Genomic DNA, 17,801 nt, shown 5'->3' with positions numbered 1-17,801 from the left:
ACCCGCCTTCAATTGAGCGTTTCGAGGTCACTTTAAAGATGGTGTCAAAATTTCTCCTCAAAACCCCAGAAGCTTTCTTCTGAACGTGTGCGAACTTCAACACTATGAAATTGATTTGGTGCTTTGAAGATACAAGAACACCTTACTCAAAATGTGACGGAGGATTTGGAAGTGGAGGTAGCATTTAGCACTCATACTAAGTGAGAGATTATTTTATGACTGTAATGCAAAATAGGGCTGGTCATATAACTACAAGGTTGAACTCAAGCCCGAAAGAGAAATCGTTCACCTATTTCAAGGAAAAAATCCTCCTGGAAGCTTGGCTGTCCGGTAGTTCCAACCTGTAAGCGCAGTCGCAGAATGCGCAATCTTTGTCAAGGCTCTATCTCATTATTCCAGTATCAAGTTTTTAATTGTCGGTGGAAGCGAAATTTGCAAAGAGCTCGGCACATTCCTTGTCCTGGCTAAAGCCTAAAGAGTAAAATGAGCTCAATTTAAATGCCTTGAGGGGTTAAATACGTTGTTGAGGGGATTGAATGATTTTCTTCGCTTTCTTCCTGGAATTATCAGGCCTCACGTATAAGTCTTCAACGTGCCTCACCTTTAGTGATTGTCGAGTTCATTGAAGCCTCAGGAACTACAAATCCTCAACAGAAACTAACGCAAACAAATCATTTATCAGTCTTCAATTCTAGGGGCACGAACTAACTTTAACACTCACTATAACTTGAAATGACGCGAAGGATAAGAAGAGCTCTAGAGTAGGCTTTCATTCGTTTAAATCATGTAACGTTTTTTCATGCGTCGTATAGGTAAAGGACAAAAGAAAGCAGCAACAGTTAATATAGGTGAGTTCTTATGCCTGAACGCGTTCTTCATACCATAGCAAAAAAGATTTGAAGCAACCGAACGTTTAAATCAAATCAGAACACATTAACACGGTCATGACAAAAGAAGTCTCAACACGAGGTGTCTTCTAGCTGGACGCGGATAGTGGATAAGGACATCAATTTCATAAAATTCATCGGTTCACACAACAGTAGGCATGCTCGCGTCCCCGACGGAAATTTCGACCAACACCTTAGGCGGTGTGAAAAAGAGGAAACAAAGTACGCGAAGTAAATGCTCCTCGTTACTTTACGTTACCTTGTTCTGGCGAAATTCTTCGTATCCAGCCTTGCAATTCAAAGGCACCGTATTCCGATCAGCAAATGCTAGCTAGAACGCATGGAAAATGCGCGCAAATGCATTCTGGTTTCTAAGAGTCCCAAACGCTCACGGCTTTTTCATGGCAAGATTATTGAGTACCATGCCGACCGGTTCCTTCGTTCATGCAGCGAACACACGGTCTTTCAAAAGAAACGCATGACTTGCGCCTTGTGTGTCTTATGCATGGAGTACATTTTTTCTCTCGCTGTACCGTGGCTTTTGAGCTTGACACCATCTTGCCGTCTTATCCGACGTTGGAAGTTACATTACAACCGTGTTCTGCGACACGGTGACCGTTAACTTGTTAGTGTTGCATATGCCTGCCTGGAAATGGCGCTCACACACTGGAAACCGCCTAATGCAAACTGTACACCCGACAGGTCCGAAAACAATCGCCAATAGTATTCATGTCGATGCCAGTTTTACTATGGCGGATTAACAATCATGGTTATAAATATACAGGTTTGGATGGGGCAAGATTTCTTCAACCAAAACGCGATAGGCAGTAAATCGCCATCAGTTAAACTTGATGTGGTACCTCGCGATACGGCTTGCCAGTTTTGCTTTTATTGCGCTTGCGTCTTCGAGCGAAAATGAGGAAAACATTGGAAATCATGTGTGCTTGCCCCAAGGACTCAGTTTTCCCGGGTTTCGTGCCAACATATACTCTTACAAGTACCTAGATCGCGAATCCGCCTACAGCTTTGATTATTTACAGTCGGGATACCAGTATAACTCCAAGTTACTCAAACAAGCCTTTGGTATCACTGATCCTTCTTTTAGGCTTGTACACGAGGAAAACGGTGTTGCCGGCGGGCAACTTTACGGAGAAGATATCACAACTACAAACTTTACTCTTGAGCTTGTGGGATACTTTCAACCATCTCAAAGCGGCGTTTACACAATAACTGCTAATGAAATTGACGATGGTTTCTCACTGATGATGGGAGAAAGCGCTTTCAAATGTTGTACCAGCAACAGCTTCACGGAACAAGAAAGTTCGGATGGAACCGTACAGTTGACAAAGCGTGATGATCAGTCGGAAAATGGAGAACCCACGACTGATTTGCATGGATTTTACCATATGGGAGCGACTAGCGTCCAAGTGGAACTTCGTGAAGGCATGTTTTACCCTTTGCGTTTGGTTTTTGCAAACATGGAGAGAACCGCAATTATGGACCTTTCTCTCATTTTACCTGATGGAACAATTAAAAACACATTTGAGGAGGTAACGTTCTTTCCAGAAGATGACGGTTCCAATGGGCAGTGTGATGCACTCGTCGTCACTGAGGGTTACACCGGAACAGTGACATCTACATCCACTGCAGATGACACTACCCCTACTATCTATATATTGACGCCAACAGCCGTTTTAACGACTACACTGTACACCCCATGGACTGGCTCCGAGACTGTTACCTACAGCACCGAGACCACCACGTTCACTGGATCTGGCGGCGTCCCAACCACTGAGACGATCTACTACGTCGAGACCCCAACTGCTGCCACTGAGTCCACCACCTACACTCCATGGACCGGCTCCGAGACCTCTACTTTCTCCACCGAGACCACCACGTTCACTGGATCTGACGGCGTCCCAACTACTGAGACCATCTACTACGTTGAGACCCCAACTGCTGCCACTGAGTCTACTACCTACACGCCATGGACCGGCTCCGAGACTGTGACTTTCTCCACCGAGACCACCACGTTCACCGGATCTGACGGCGTCCCAACCACTGAGACGATCTACTACGTCGAGACCCCAAATGTTGGCACTGAGTCTACCATCTACACTCCATGGACCGGCTCCGAGACTGTTACATACAGCACCGAGACCACCACGTTCACTGGATCTGACGGTGTCCCAACTACTGAGACGATCTACTACGTTGAGACCCCAACTGTTGGCACTGAGTCTACCATCTACACTCCATGGACCGGCTCCGAGACCTCTACTTTCTCCACCGAGACCACCACCTTCACTGGTCCTGACGGCATCCCAACCACTGAGACGATCTACTACGTCGAGACCCCAAATGTTGGCACTGAGTCCACCACCTACACTCCATGGACCGGCTCCGAGACTGTTACATACAGCACCGAGACCACCACGTTCACTGGATCTGACGGTGTCCCAACTACTGAGACGATCTACTACGTCGAGACCCCAACTGCTGCCACTGAGTCTACTACCTACACGCCATGGACCGGCTCCGAGACTGTGACTTTCTCTACCGGAACTACCACGTTCACTGGATCTGACGGCGTCCCAACCACTGGGACCATCTACTACGTTGAGACTCCAACTGCACCAGTAAACACCCCAACCTCTGGAAAACCTCTTTACCCAAGCTCCAGCGCTCCAGTTTCCGAGACTTACTTTTCTGTAGTGTCTTCTGCTCCAAGTCCCAGCTCTCCAGTCTCTGAGACCTCCTCGACTCCAGTGTCTTCTGTTCCAAGCTCAAGCGCTCCAGTCTCTGAGACCTCCTCGACTCCAGTGTCTTCTGTTCCAAGCTCAAGCGCTTTAGTCTCCGAATACTCCTCGACTCCAGTGTCTTCTGTTCCAAGCTCAAGCGCTCCAGTCTCTGAGACCTCCTCGACTCCAGTGTCTTCTGTTCCAAGCTCAAGCGCTCCAGTCTCTGAGACCTCCTCGACTCCAGTGTCTTCTGTTCCAAGCTCAAGCGCTCCAGTATCTGAGACCTCCTCGACACCAGTGTCTTCTGCTCCAAGCTCCAGCGCTCCAATTTCCTCTGTTCCGCATAGTTATCCATACTACCACAACACTACCTCTGCTGCTGGTATTGGATCCACCTCTTACCCAGTTTCTTTGAGCTCTACCCCAGCTACTTCTGGCTCTGCCCCAGCTACTTCTGAGACTACCCCAGCTACCTCCGGTACCCCAGCTACTTCTGGCTCCGTTCCAGCTACCTCTGGCTCTATCCCAACTACTTCTACTTGTCAAACCATTGTTAAAAGCGCTGTTTCTGGAACGACTACCATTTTCACCACAACTTGTCCTGAAAGCACTTTGCCAACTACAACTGGGCCTGCACAGACTGAGTCAGTGGTCACTGTTACTGAATCTGGCACCGTTACCTCTTACACCACTACCTGCCCTATCACGGAAGTCGAGCCAACTACCACTGGCCCTGATAATGCCAAGACTGTTCTTGTCTCCTCTGTTTCCGGCACTGTGACTTCTTACACCACCACCTTGCCAGCCAGTGAATCTCAGCCAGCTACTACTGCTCCAGCTAGCTCCGAGTCTGTTGTTGTCTCCTCCGCTTCCGGCACTGTGACTTCTTACACCACCACCTTGCCAGCCAGTGAATCTCAGCCAGCTACTACTGCTCCAGCTAGCTCCGAGTCTGTTGTTGTCTCCTCCGCTTCCGGCACACCTGTCACTGAGTCTATCGTGACCGACACCGTATCGGGCACAACAACCATCTACACCACTACATGCCCAGTGAGCTCTGCTGTCGAAACAACCTCTCCTGGCCCAGCTAACTCTGAGATTGTTACTACCAGCACCATCTCTGGTACTGAGACTGTCTACACCACCACAGCTCCATTGAGCTCTGCTCAAAAGACTGAGGCTGCTTCTCCATCGGGTTCGCAAACAAAATCTGTTGAATCTTCTCCAGCTTACAGCGGTTCTTACACTACCCCAGGCGCTTCTGGTTCATACGTCACCCAAACTCCATCTTCTTCTCTTGAGGTGCAGTCTTCTTCCTCCGTCGCTGCCGTCTCTACTACGGCTGGCGTCTCTACCTTCGAGGGTGCTGCCAACAAGCTAAGAGCTGGTCTTCTTTTGGCTATCCCACTAGCCCTGTTGTGATTTCCTTCGATCGAGATACCCTGCAAGGAACTACTACAGCTTATAGAGTCTACTAATATACATACATTTAGTTCGTCGCCTAAACTGGCATAAGTATTAAGAATAAGTTTTTCTATCAACATGGTTGACCTACATATACGACCTGGCATCCTTGGGAACATCAAAGGAATCAGTATTTTCTCGTATTTCAGTTATTCTCCTCAGAAATGTTTGCATCGATATTCAAGTCCCCTCTACTGAGGACCTTGGATGTCGCCTCCCGAAAACAGAAAAGATGTGAGAAAAGGTGGTCGTTGTCTATCTAGTTACTCTTAAGTTTGAACTCGAATGCTCCTTTTAGGTACCAGTCTTGCTCTTGAAACTAGTTTTGGAGGCGACACTAGGTTTTTGATTGTATTGTTAGGCGGTTATCGCAAAATCTTTTGTGCTATTTATGGGTTATTTGACACCATGTTAAACTAGTGAGAATATAACCAACAGAGCCTTTTTTGCCAAGGAAGGAACCGTTTTACCTGAGTTCCTTTTTTATAAAACAGTACCCAGCGTTGTTCAGAGAGACAGCCAGAAGGTCATAAATCTTAGCATATTTGTGAATGTCATAGCCTGGTTGTCTGTCTTGTATCTTTCTAGTATGGTTGATACGCTGAGCTCTCGAAGTAACGAGGCCAAAGCTAGCGACCTCTGTGCCCAGATAAACAAAAGCTGCGTCAAACAGGTTAGCTTTGTGAACCTCTGTGGCAACCGCAGATTACTTGTAACTGCTGGGGTCGGAAAGATCGACGTGTCTAAAACTTCTTGGAAAAACAAAAGCACAGCTGAAGCAGCTCACCTTATATAAACTTCACCACTCTGGGAATCCTTCAAAGGGGGGGGTTCGGCGTTAGTTGCTAAATGACACTCCCTTGTCACAATATTGCAGCATATAGCACAAGAGAACGGCTCGATGCCCGACAAGGCTTTGCCTTAAAAAGATCAATGTTGCAATAAAATAAACATGAGACCTGGGAGTAGTTGATGATAAGATAGACAAGCGCAATGATCACAGAATGATCAGCATAGATGCAAAAACCACAATTTCCATCTTTATCTGCAGTCTATCTTCTCACTTTTCGGCTTTCTCCTCTTGCCGGCAGTCAACTTCAGTTCTAGTGCAGAAAAGATACGCTGCTAACGCTTCATTTAAAGCAGGTCTTTAAAGTAAGTTTTCTTCTCCAAATTCGCCAAAGTTATTCCACGCCGCAAGTTAAAAAGCACAGAGTCTGTACCACCTTTGTCCTGTTAATAACCGGTGTCATTAAACCAGGTTCATTAGCTTCGGAAAGACAAACTCAGATAAAAATGCGTTGGATGGGTTATCTGTGGTTATATAAACTCAAGCTCATTCGTTTCAGAGGTTGCATGGTGCAGTTCGTAGCACCCGCGTCCCTAAGAAACATAATTTGCGAGATGGACGCGTGCATATGCGCGCAAAACCATAGAAATTTGTTCTTGATATTTGTTGTCGACGCTGTACAGCTTCAAAGTTTTGAATAGGGGAAGTAAGCCGAGCCGAGAAATACAGCTGTAAGCTTTGTGCTTTTCAACCCGGATCGTTGTTCTTTGAGATGTGTAATATTTCGTTTGGACATTAGCTCTTGAAGAGAGATTTATGGCTAGTGGTAACTCCTTTTCAAAGAGGATCTTGCTAGGGAGTACATTGGGAAGTATGCTGAGAAATATGCTTTGATAGAACTGGGATAGCCCTGTTTGTCTCGTAGCATTACTATTCCAAAATATGCTTAACTTTCGCACTATTAGTTGGAACGACGAACTGCCTCTATCATTTGATTTCATTTGAAAACGCCAATTTTTCCGATTGTCTTTTCCAAATGTCCGACAGGGTATCAAGTTTCTTGGCGTGGGAGCGTACAGGTTCCCTCGTTTTGTGCTTTTAAATTATATCAAGCTTTAACCGTATTTGCGAGCGCAGAGCAACAAGCTTCACTTATGAAACTCCTTGGACTACATCTTTCTTGCCCCGGCGATTGAGGTAGCTAGTAAAGCTTTCTTAACCTACTACTTAAAAGTGGCTCTGACCTAACGGTGCGCTTTTCATCGTTAAAGTGATAAGAAATTGATTGTCCTTCCTATTCGGGAACACAACAAGAGTAGCGTATCCATCAGAAACATACTGTGATATAGCTATGTTGAAGCCTGTTGCACCGCGCTTTCGTTATTCTCGCATGCCCCTTTGAGAAGCACATTAGTAATTGGACATATTTACACATACTGTTATCTTGATATTTTTGGTCCGAAACTCACAACAAGCCTTCATATATAAAGGAGAGTGACGCGCGGGCGAGCAGCAAAAGGCAGACAAACATGATGTTCAGTGCGGGCCTTAAAACGCGAGGACAACATGGCCACTCTTGAACTGCAAATGAACACTGGCAAGCCAATTCCTGTGCTCGGCTTGGGCACGTGGAAAGCTGCAGACGGAGACACCTACCGCGCAGTGCTTGCTGCTCTCGAAAGTGGCTATCGGCACATTGACACAGCTGCAATTTACCGCAACGAAGCTGCGGTAGGCAGAGCGATAAGAGATTCTGGAGTTCCTCGAGAAAAGATTTTTGTCACCACCAAACTTTGGTGTACCCAGCAAAGAGACCCACAATCCGCTCTTAACGCTTCACTAGAGAGGTTGGGGCTTGATTATGTTGATCTTTACCTGATGCACTTCCCGGTGGCGTTGAAAACAGACCTTATCAAAGATGGCAACGTTCTTTCAATCCCGGTTAGAGCTGATGGTGCAAGGGATGTTGATATCGATGGGTGGAGTTTTGTGAAAACTTGGCAGCTCATGCAAGACTTGCCTAAATCGGGGAAGACAAAAGCTATCGGAGTGTCGAACTTTTCAATTAAAAACATCGAGGAAATCTTAAAGCCTGAGCTTGGTTTAAGTGTCCCGGCCGCGAACCAGATTGAGATCCACCCACAATTGCCACAGGATGAGCTGATCGAATATTGCAAATCAAAAGGCATTATAGTTGAAGCATATTCTCCGCTAGGCTCCAGCGAGTCTTCGATGTTAACAGATCCTGATCTTATCAAGCTCGCTGAGAAACACCAGGTTGAGCCTGCCCAAATTCTGATTAGTTGGGGTGTTACGAGAGGTTACTGTATTCTACCAAAGTCGGTAAACTCCAAGAGAGTGCAATCTAATCTGAAAATTGTGAAGCTAAGCAGCAACGACGTTCAACAAATTTCGAAGATCCTCGAGAAACTAGGTAGCAAAAGGTACGTGTCTCCTTCCTGGGCTCCTTTCCCAATGTATGAGTAGTCGACGCACTCAAGTTACTTCGACATCCACATGAAGACACATACCGGACGTTGCCTCTCCTTGTGTTGAGAAATGTGACGTGAGAACAATACATCAGTAATATATGTATCGACTGACTTGACGACAGAGATGGAGCGCGCAGGTAACTTTTACGACGCTAGAGCAGAAAATTTCGCCGCATAAGTTGGTCTGCTAGGCAATTGAGATCACAGCGCTAGTAGCTACGAATGCGAAAAACACTAGAAAATTACGGTTGCGTTCGAAGTGTCACTATACAAAACCAACAAGCCACACCGTAACCTTTCTAAATAAAAAAAAATGATGTAAATGTTTTCAAAGAATGCCTCATTCAGCGAATAAAAAACTGTCTTGCAATCAGTAGGCTTGCAGGTCCACGATGTGGTTGGCGCCATCTCTGCGCAACAGCAACTCGTCGGTGCCGAGGGCGACCTTCACATAAAGAGGTAATTTGGTAGAAATAATAAGCCTGAGAGCGTTCTGTGGTAAGAACGGAATCGATTCAACACCCCAGGTTTATTCACTTGTCTATTACGAAGGTGGTCTCCTCTCGGCGGTATCACACAAAACTGTGACAGCTAGCACTCAGAACGATGAAGCTGAGTCATCCTTTCTGTCTATTGATGGGTAAGCTATAAGCTAACGATTCGATCCCTAGATTACTATCAATCATTCCAAGTATTTGATCTACTTCAATAACAAGGTTCTGAAACCAAGTCTACCGGTACTTGGTTAAAAGCCTCATATACTAGCTAGCAATGCCGAACAAGCCAAATGTCCTTCTTGTAGGGGCAGGTGGCGTAGGCGCCATGGCTTCATTCGCTTTAGAGTATTCCGGGGAATCCTCAGTGACCTCTGTGTTGCGATCAGACTATGCACATGTTGTTGAAAACGGGTTTAAAATTAATTCCTGCGACTATGGTCGGGGCATACGTTATAGGCCCAGTAACGTTGTCAACAGTATTGAAGCTAGTAAGCAGTATGGCCCTTTCGATTATGTTGTGTTAGCGACCAAATGCATTCCAGGGGTTTCGAGCATGATTGACATCATTGCACCAGCAGTTTCAAAAGATACCGCGATTGTTCTTATCCAAAACGGCATCGGAATTGAGGACGAAGCTCTCTTTAAATGCCCCGGCAACGTGATATTGAGCGGTGTCAGCATGATTGCATCTTCAAACGTCAAAGGCCATATAGAGCATTCGGATCGAGATTTCCTTAGCGTCGGATATTTTGAAAATGTCAACCTCACCAACGAGCATCAAGAAAAGGTGTGCAAAAGGTTTGTGAGCATGTATAAAAATGATAAGAACCAATGTGTTTTTGACGAGAACGTTAAATACTCGAGATGGCGAAAGCTAGTTTATAATGCTGGTCTCAACCCTGTTTGTGCTCTCACTGAAGCAGATGTTGGCCGTCTGGAGATATTTGGCGGCACCGACTCGATAATTCGCAAGGCAATGAAAGAAGTCATCGCTATTGCAAAGTCAGATGGCGTCGAGCTCTCTGAAGCGCTTATGGATTTCATGATTAGGTCAAAGGATCCAGTCTATTACAGGCCCTCCATGCTCGTTGACATTGATAAAGGAAACCCGCTTGAAGTTGAGGTTATTTGTGGAAACCCGGTCAGAATTGCGAAGAAAAACGGAGTTGAAGCTCCATACTTAACTTTGATCTATGATCTGCTTAAAGTGGTTCAAGGGAGGATTATGGAAAAAAGGGGAATGTTAATCGTTCCCAAGGAACGGCAGGTACCCAAATAGAAGTTTTTATTAATTTCCTATGAATATTTTTGAATTATGCTATAAAGTTGTTGAGTATTCTTTCTGTGAGTTCAAACTTAACTAAGGTTGGCCATAAAAAGAAAGGCTCATATGTCATGTAAAATAATTGAAGTGTGAGTGGATGGCCGTAGTGCCGAGCAGTACCTACCAATCCTTGAACGTTCTAGATGCTCGATTTTCCATAAAGCGCGCTAGGCATTTCGGTACACACAGTTGCCTTACCAAATCGATGTCTCTATGGGAAACTAGACGAGATTTTGACTGTTTAGTAATGATCTTGGCCTGCTCCGGGGCTCAATGGTCATATCGCAAAACAAATGTCAAGACCTCGCTCCTTCAGGACTTCCCACCAGGGCTTGGACGTCCGCCAGCACTCCTGCATGGCTGATCTCGCTTGCCGTGCACTTTCCACTCCATCTCTAATTAGAGAATCCAACAAGTTCAAGAACAGTGTGCGTTTTGGTACAAGTGACTCATCTAACAACTCACAGCCGCAGCTGAAAAAGCAAAAGAGTAAACAAGGCTGGACGAATGTCCCTGTTGATAGTTTTTTTTCAATAAGATCTGTTATTTTAAGGACCAAATTTTGAACCAAAAGGCTCTCATGTGTTAGTCCTAGCACCCTCCTCCTTAGTTGTAGTACTCCAGTTAGCCCAAAAAGCATATTTGTAGCAATTAGAATCGAATATTGCTTTGTAGAGTCGCATGGCGCCCTCTCAGTTAAAGGTAAAAATCGTTTCAGAGAAGCTTCTCCTTCTTGCTTACGGCTACCCAAATAGTTCATTATTTTATACTCCAACTCAACAGCATCTCTAAAGATATACTCCCTATCTGATCCTGGAGGCCGAGTTTCTGACTTCAAAATCAGATTCGCCACTTGTGCGAGATAAGAGAGAACAAGCGATTCCATCCCGCTTGTATATAGAGCATAGTCCACATCGCCGTTTTTATGTCTCCTTGGATCTTGTGCCTCTTCAAAATCAATTTCCAAGAGAGGCCTTTCAACTGTCTTCTGTCGGAAACTTGCAGAAGATATGCACCCCCAGATTCGCATATATGCAAACCATCTTCTCAAAAAGAAGTAAGGCCCCTGTTCGCAAGTATAACGGAGTAGACCCTTTTCGATTTTTGATTTCTCTTTCAGTTCTCTCAAAATGATTCCCTCAGCCCCATACAAGTGGGCATGCCACTTATTCTCAATAGTGCCAAAGTAAATACAGAAGCTCGCAAGAACAAGCACACTTGCAAGGACTGTGTCATCGATAACTGTCTTAGGAGATGCCAATTGATCAACCAGCTCCATAACGCCTTGCTTGAGAAGCTCCTGTCCTGTCATAGTAAGTGGTTTCTTGCCCACGAAATCTTCATCTAACGAATAACACAACTGCGGATTTTCCAGGCGGCGAAATCGCTCCCTATGTTCTCCTCCGAAAGCCATGACAAGTTTCATCAAAGATGGGTTGAACATGGCCATCTGTGGGACTATTGTGTGAAAAGGGTTTGACTTGCAGCCCTTGTTCAGAGCCACGAAATGATAGGAGGTTTTGTAAACGTAGAATTCAAAGAATGTTGAGTGTTCCAAGGAGCAGTTTAGCAGTTTCAATGAGGGCATGGAGCCTTGGGGCGTAAAATAGCAAGGATTCGAAATCTGAACACTCGATTCCTCTGAAGCACCTTCCACAGCCTTACGAACCTTGCCTTTCGTAATATCTTTGGTGAAAACAGGTCCTTCATTAATCAGAACAAGGCGACTCCTTCTCTCATATCTGTTTGGGGAGAGATGACTTTTATCTCTGACCATTAGCACTCCATCCACAAGTACAGTATTCTTAGGTATTTTGATCTGCTTGGTTTTGTCTTTGTAAGGTCTCCCTCCCCATCTCAAAGTTAAAGGGTAGGAGCAAGCAACGTTCTCATCTGTGCAGTGACTACACTTCGGACGTTTCTTATCGCAACATTTCTTCTCGGCTTTGCATAAAGCACAGGCAGTTTTTGATCTGTGAGGCATCCTGATTTTGATGTCCAAGTGCCGGCATTTCCTGGTTTAGCGTCATATTTCATGAGATATATATTTATTATGGGACAAATACCTATCTTTTGTAGATAAGAATATTTGATTTCCCACTTGATTACTAGAAGTGTGGAGATTTTCAGGTCAGTTCCGATCCCGAAAAAAAACCATCGACCAGAAGCTAAGCATATCAAGTCTCATTGTTACAGACGCTTTGGGTCACAGAACGTGTTCATGTTAATTCAGCTTCAAGTCTTATCATCCCTTCATATAAGGGTGACTTTGAATGGCGGGCAGCGAACAGCAATGATGGCCACTTAAAAGTTGAGGAGACAAGTATCGCGCGTTGCCGTAGTAGTGAGCTTGGCGAGGACTAGCACTCGCACACTCAGACTGCGCTTCAGAGGATAGATGCTGTGTCATTTTTTTGCCTCAGAGTTTGAGCGTTTTCATTCACCTCCTTTTTGATATCGTTTGTGCACTCGATCCAGGTTTCGGTAACGCGCTGACGAAGAGATTCGAATTGATTAGTCCTCTTGGGCACTATGAAGTCTCTATATTGAATTTTCGGTCAAACCTGGAGAGGAGATGCGATAAACAAAACAGGCAGGCTTCTTTCGGGTATTTTCATCTCGAATAGAGAAGTTCAGTAACTTGGGATAAGGCTAGCAATTATTCACACAATACTGGTGGCCAAGAGAGTACACAAGTACATACGCGCTATCGGGGATAGCTAATTATATTTGTAGTTCATTTTTTTGCAAAGGTTGTTTAGTAGGCATGAAACCACGTTTTTCGAGGGAGAAAATCTATAACATGTCGTGGGGAAGTTGCCCTATCATGGTCATTTTACATGGCGGATCCTTTCCGAGTTTCAGCTCAGCGACGCTTCTGTTTGTTCCTAGTCTTCTAACAGCTTCATACCATCCCTAGAGATCGTCGATCAATCTCACTTTTGACGCGCTGCGGTATGTTGAAACTAAGGATCATCCAGGGGCACAGGCAAGCAAGAAAGACCCGGATATGACTGGAAAGCTTGATCAAGTACTTCCTTTACACAGTACGTGGATTTTTGGCGAATATGACCTGCCTCTAAACAATTCTTCTATAAGTTCCAAGATTTATCACGAATCGAATCAGTCACATAATTGCCACACTTGGAGCACTGCCAGTCTTACAGTAATTGGTCCAGTCTCTGACGAGCGCATCGACAATCATAGCATTAAGTTTGCCCTCATCGATCGAGGTAATCATTTTTGCTTTGCCAGTTCTAACTCCTTTCTTAGCACGTAAGTTTGCTGGATAAATCCTTAAACTGCCGTAGAAAGGAGAAGAAAATGAAGTGTCGACAGAGACGTACGCGTCGTAAGAACCAGTGACTATTTCAGGATCAGCAGCTATGGCAGAGGCGACCTCATCCCAGTATGGCAGATTGAACGAGGGCAAAGTGCCGTTCCCGACAGTTTCGCTCACGTAACCTAGAGATTTGTTGCTCTTTATCTCAGCTAAGCCGCCAGACACTGCAATTAGTTCATTGTAAAGATCCTGAGTGGGGAAAATTTCGGAACTTATGTTACCAACAATCACCAGTTCCTTCCATGGAGCAGAGAGCGCGGTTTGAGCTGCCTCAGGGTCGACCATCAAGTTGAAATCAGTGTACATGTCATTGACAAAGTCTCCACCAGTGGTTTGAGCAATCTGTCCATCGACATACCCGCCCATTATAACCAATTTGACTTTCTCTGCCATAGCTGGCCATTGGGCAAGAGCCAGAGCTAAGTTTGTCATTGTGCCAGCTGCAACAATAGTCACATTATCCTTGGAGTTTTTGACTGTATCCATAATCCACTGAGGGGCGCCAACAGTCTTGTTGTACTCGTAGGAAGCGTTAACGGGGACAGGACTTTCGTAGTCTTTGTCCCAAGCGCCCTGCCAGACGATGTCGCCATACAGGTCTTGCCACAAGTGGTAGGTATTGTAATCTAATAGCAAGGGCTGCTCTGCGCCTTTGTACACAGGGACACAGGATGTCAAGTTACCTGTCGACAACGCCATTGCTGCTTCATAAGTTGCAGCATCAGTATCGTAATCACCGAGGTTTGTTGTAATACCCAACACCTGCTTGCCAGCCGCCAAAGGAAGCAAAACTTGCAAAGCGGTAGGAGTGTCGTTGTCGACAATGAAAACCTCAGCGGCAGCTTTACTAATTAAACAAATAGCTGATGCCAGCACAGTTTGTAAGCACTTCATTTTTATTAGGATAACGCAGTGATCGTCTTGGAAAACATATCAGGACGGAAGAGTCCTTTTCTTAAAGGCTCGTTCAAATACCTTTTTTTCAGAATTTCATTCTCGAACATTGTCGTTATCGGTCGTCTGGTGATAACAACAAGTTCGGCGAGTTCCATCTATACTCCCTAAGTATTTTCTAGCCAATGGCGCTCAAAGAAAATAAAACCAGTACCACGGACCCTTGCAGCATGCTGCGGTGTAATATTCCCAGTGATTTTTTTACTTGTTAACTAGTTATTCGAGGCCTCGAAGGACGTTGGCAGGCACCGAAGGCTTTGTCTCAAAATACGACATAAATACAATATCTGTCTTCAATGTTGTTGGAAGATACATTTGCATCCTGGAGTACGAACTCTCCATTAATAACATAGTTTCGCGTAAGCTGCAGAAAGCGCTTGCGTAATATGGATGAAACAAAAGCCCCCAAGTTGCAAAGCCCTTTTTCTGGTGCAGATCGGGTCGTTAACCGCCGGAAGTTAACATACTGTAGTAATTCAAATGGCAAGTGCATAAAAAACTGACTGGGAGGAAAAAACTCTATAAAACTACATACTGGGTACGTTGTTGCAAAGCTATCTGAAACAGGCAACCAAATCATGGTTCGAAACTGTCTCGCGCTCAGAACAGCTAAAAATCGCCCCGTCTACGGACCTCCAACAATGATGTAGGACCGCGCCCATCAAAGGTCACCACTCAGAACCGGCGCACACCCCGCATGTTGACATTAGATAAAATATCTTGCAATTAGAACTAAGCAAAAACGGCCACCCCATTTGAATTAGCCTAAGATCAAGACAGGCCTTAATTTAACACAAAGAAGGCGAATCTGAATTATTGCTTAAACAGAGTAAGTCGAAATTGGCTAATTCATTTGTAAGGTCAAATAATCCCGGACATATCTTCATGAATCCTATCAAGTTTGATATAAAGAAGATAGGAAGCCTCAAAAGGAATAAGCTTCAAAAATGAGCGAGTAATTCAAACAAGCTTTACAGAAAATTGTATCTAGTTTTCTTGCTTCAAAACAAGTGGGCGTACGCGGGGATTGAGTATGGTGCATATAATTGAGATGATGTTCTGAGAAACGAATAGCCTGAAATAAGTCGCAAGAGCGATAGACCTTGTCTTACTCCGCGAAACGTATCCATGGTCTAAGTTTGCAATTAAACCCTGCTCACAATGAACTTTCGTGCAGCCACTAGTGTCATAGAGAAGATATTTATAAAATACGTCTTTTGCCGAAAAGTAGTGTTTGAAGTGCGCTTATCGCGGCGGTATGAAAAGCGGCCTGCGCTCAAATTAATGCATACCCAGCTTCCGATATTTGTCAACCATCGACCAATACATATGCTTCTGCCGATTCCGTAGTCGTGGACCAAAATAAACCATAGCAAGGAAGGTAAAGTTGGCAGCAAAGCACAGGAAAGCAACACTAATAAAACATTTTTTGTAGCCAAGGTCGGTGACCCAATCCGTTATACCATAACTCACGCCGAAAGACATGCAATTGCGGATGATGATTACCACAACCATTGCTTCTGTGTCCAGCTCCTTGTACGTATCCACCACATAAGTAGCCGAGGACGCTATTCCAAAGATGCCGCAACCTCCTAAGAGGCCCATCCCGAAAACGAGGCCAAACCAATGGATTTCATAATATGCTCCAACCCCCCAAAGGATGGAAGCAGCACACCCCAAAACACAGTATATGACTAATATCCAAAGTCTATCTTCTGGCTTGCTCAATCCAGTACCTCTCCAAAGTGCTACGCGGACCTTGAGCCAATCAGAACAAAGACCCGAGATGAAGAATAGAATGACACTAAAAATTGTTGGTGAGAGGTAGGCTACTCCAATTGTACTAGAAGAAAAATCATAGGGAGAACCACCGAGAATGAGAGCCGCAGTTGCATTCAAAACGTTGAACCAAACCAGCGAGCTACCATAAAGGAATCCAGCCCACAAAACCACGGGGAAGCGAGCCATAAGGAAAGGTGCGAAGATGTAATGCTGCAGAAGGAACTTCTTTCTTCTCCCACCGAATAGCGAAAGCTTTTGTAAGTAGGTCTTCGTTCCCTCATAGTTTGGGGCATAAGAGTTTGAATCAACCACCTCAACATTACTGACCTGATTTACGATATTTATGTTCTCAGGATATTCTTCAGTTTGCAGTGAGGCACCAATATCGTTTGTCTTGGTTTCATTCTTTTCACCAGCATTATTACCTTCAGAATTACTGGCAATAACTTCATCAATATTAGTGAAAACCGCACCTAATTGCTGCTTTCGAGACGCCAAAGTGATTACCTCTCCTGTTGCAGCATCAACCTTAAGCTTTCTGTCATAGTTGGTCTCCTCCATTAAGAAAAACAGTAAGACGAAGCAAACTGCCCCGAAAATAGCACACCACCACATAACCCACTCCCATCCCTGGCCTTCAGATATAAACCCTGCCACAAAAGGAGCTAAGAAAGAGGCAGAGAGAAGGGTTAAGCCGTATAGAGATAAAGCAAAAGATCTTTCATGCTCGAAAAACAAGTCACTCATCGAAATTTCCGGAAGAGATTCCATAGATGATCCAACAAAGCCCTGTAGGATTTTAGACGCAACCCATTCGCCGTTGGATTTTGTATAGGGGGGCCAAACACATATCAAAGCCGTAGCAAGCATAGAGAAGAGGTAAATCGGCCTCTTGCCAAATTGTAACGCCAGTGGCTGAAAAATGAGACAACCAAGACCCAGGAACAGAAACATATAGCCAGTACCGTTGTTCAGTTCACTCAAAGTGATATTAGTGTTTGCTTCGATGTTGGGGAGCACTGAGTATATCGCTGCGGTTGGAATACAGGCTCCGAGAGTGTATATCAACACGCACGCAACAGCGGTCCACTTGCGACGAGGAGTCCAGTTAAGCGGATCATCTGGGTCGTCCGAAGGCGTAGGGTTTAAAACGATTTTACCCTCACGTTCACCACTTTTTCTTGTTTCGTCAAAGTCTACAAGGTGTGAGTCCCCTGGAATGACATTGTAATCTATAACTGTTGTCATATTGAAAGCACTGCGCTTGAAGAGTACGTCTGGAGTATGAACGGCACTCACTGCTTATGCTCCCATTATTATACAAAATAATCACAGATGCATGATCACCGAAATGTCTAGTCTCCTATCTTGACCGATTATGTTCCGGTCATGGATCTTGATTAAGAAGTCAAGCGTTTAGAAGCTGTCCTCAAAAGTAATACAGACCTGCTTGCACGATAGTTACTTATGGCTGTACTGGGGGTATTACAAGCGCTAACTGTGCCTAGTTGCTCAAGCAGAAACCGC

The 17,801-nt window shown here is 44.9% G+C and overlaps 6 protein-coding genes across 6 annotated transcripts; 3 read left to right on the top strand and 3 right to left on the bottom strand.

Annotated features, from left to right (window-relative positions):
- Nucleotides 1–1,738: 1,738 nt before the first annotated feature.
- On the top strand, nucleotides 1,739–5,050 carry KLTH0E00242g (KLTH0E00242p; the record flags this gene model as incomplete). Its single annotated transcript, XM_002553454.1, has 1 exon — nucleotides 1,739–5,050. The coding sequence occupies one exon, from the start codon at nucleotides 1,739–1,741 to the stop codon at nucleotides 5,048–5,050; it is 3,312 nt and encodes a 1,103-aa protein (XP_002553500.1).
- A 2,398-nt stretch (nucleotides 5,051–7,448) lies between these two features.
- On the top strand, nucleotides 7,449–8,369 carry KLTH0E00220g (KLTH0E00220p; the record flags this gene model as incomplete). Its single annotated transcript, XM_021364412.1, has 1 exon — nucleotides 7,449–8,369. One exon carries the CDS (start codon nucleotides 7,449–7,451, stop codon nucleotides 8,367–8,369), a length of 921 nt encoding a protein of 306 aa, XP_021220087.1.
- A 776-nt stretch (nucleotides 8,370–9,145) lies between these two features.
- On the top strand, nucleotides 9,146–10,150 carry KLTH0E00198g (ketopantoate reductase family protein; the record flags this gene model as incomplete). The annotated part of the gene is made up of 1 exon (XM_002553453.1): nucleotides 9,146–10,150. The coding sequence occupies one exon, from the start codon at nucleotides 9,146–9,148 to the stop codon at nucleotides 10,148–10,150; it is 1,005 nt and encodes a 334-aa protein (XP_002553499.1).
- A 322-nt stretch (nucleotides 10,151–10,472) lies between these two features.
- Nucleotides 10,473–12,179, bottom strand: KLTH0E00176g (Zn(II)2Cys6 transcription factor; the record flags this gene model as incomplete). The annotated part of the gene is made up of 1 exon (XM_002553452.1): nucleotides 10,473–12,179. One exon carries the CDS (start codon nucleotides 12,177–12,179, stop codon nucleotides 10,473–10,475), a length of 1,707 nt encoding a protein of 568 aa, XP_002553498.1.
- A 1,143-nt stretch (nucleotides 12,180–13,322) lies between these two features.
- On the bottom strand, nucleotides 13,323–14,432 carry KLTH0E00154g (KLTH0E00154p; the record flags this gene model as incomplete). Its single annotated transcript, XM_002553451.1, has 1 exon — nucleotides 13,323–14,432. The coding sequence occupies one exon, from the start codon at nucleotides 14,430–14,432 to the stop codon at nucleotides 13,323–13,325; it is 1,110 nt and encodes a 369-aa protein (XP_002553497.1).
- A 1,341-nt stretch (nucleotides 14,433–15,773) lies between these two features.
- On the bottom strand, nucleotides 15,774–17,522 carry KLTH0E00132g (KLTH0E00132p; the record flags this gene model as incomplete). The annotated part of the gene is made up of 1 exon (XM_002553450.1): nucleotides 15,774–17,522. One exon carries the CDS (start codon nucleotides 17,520–17,522, stop codon nucleotides 15,774–15,776), a length of 1,749 nt encoding a protein of 582 aa, XP_002553496.1.
- Between the last annotated feature and the right edge of the window lie 279 nt (nucleotides 17,523–17,801).

The sequence above is a fragment of the Lachancea thermotolerans genome, assembly GCF_000142805.1.
Source record: "Lachancea thermotolerans CBS 6340 chromosome E complete sequence".
In the NCBI taxonomy this organism is placed as follows: Eukaryota; Fungi; Ascomycota; class Saccharomycetes; order Saccharomycetales; family Saccharomycetaceae; genus Lachancea; species Lachancea thermotolerans.
This window is presented reverse-complemented; position numbering and strand designations above follow the sequence as displayed.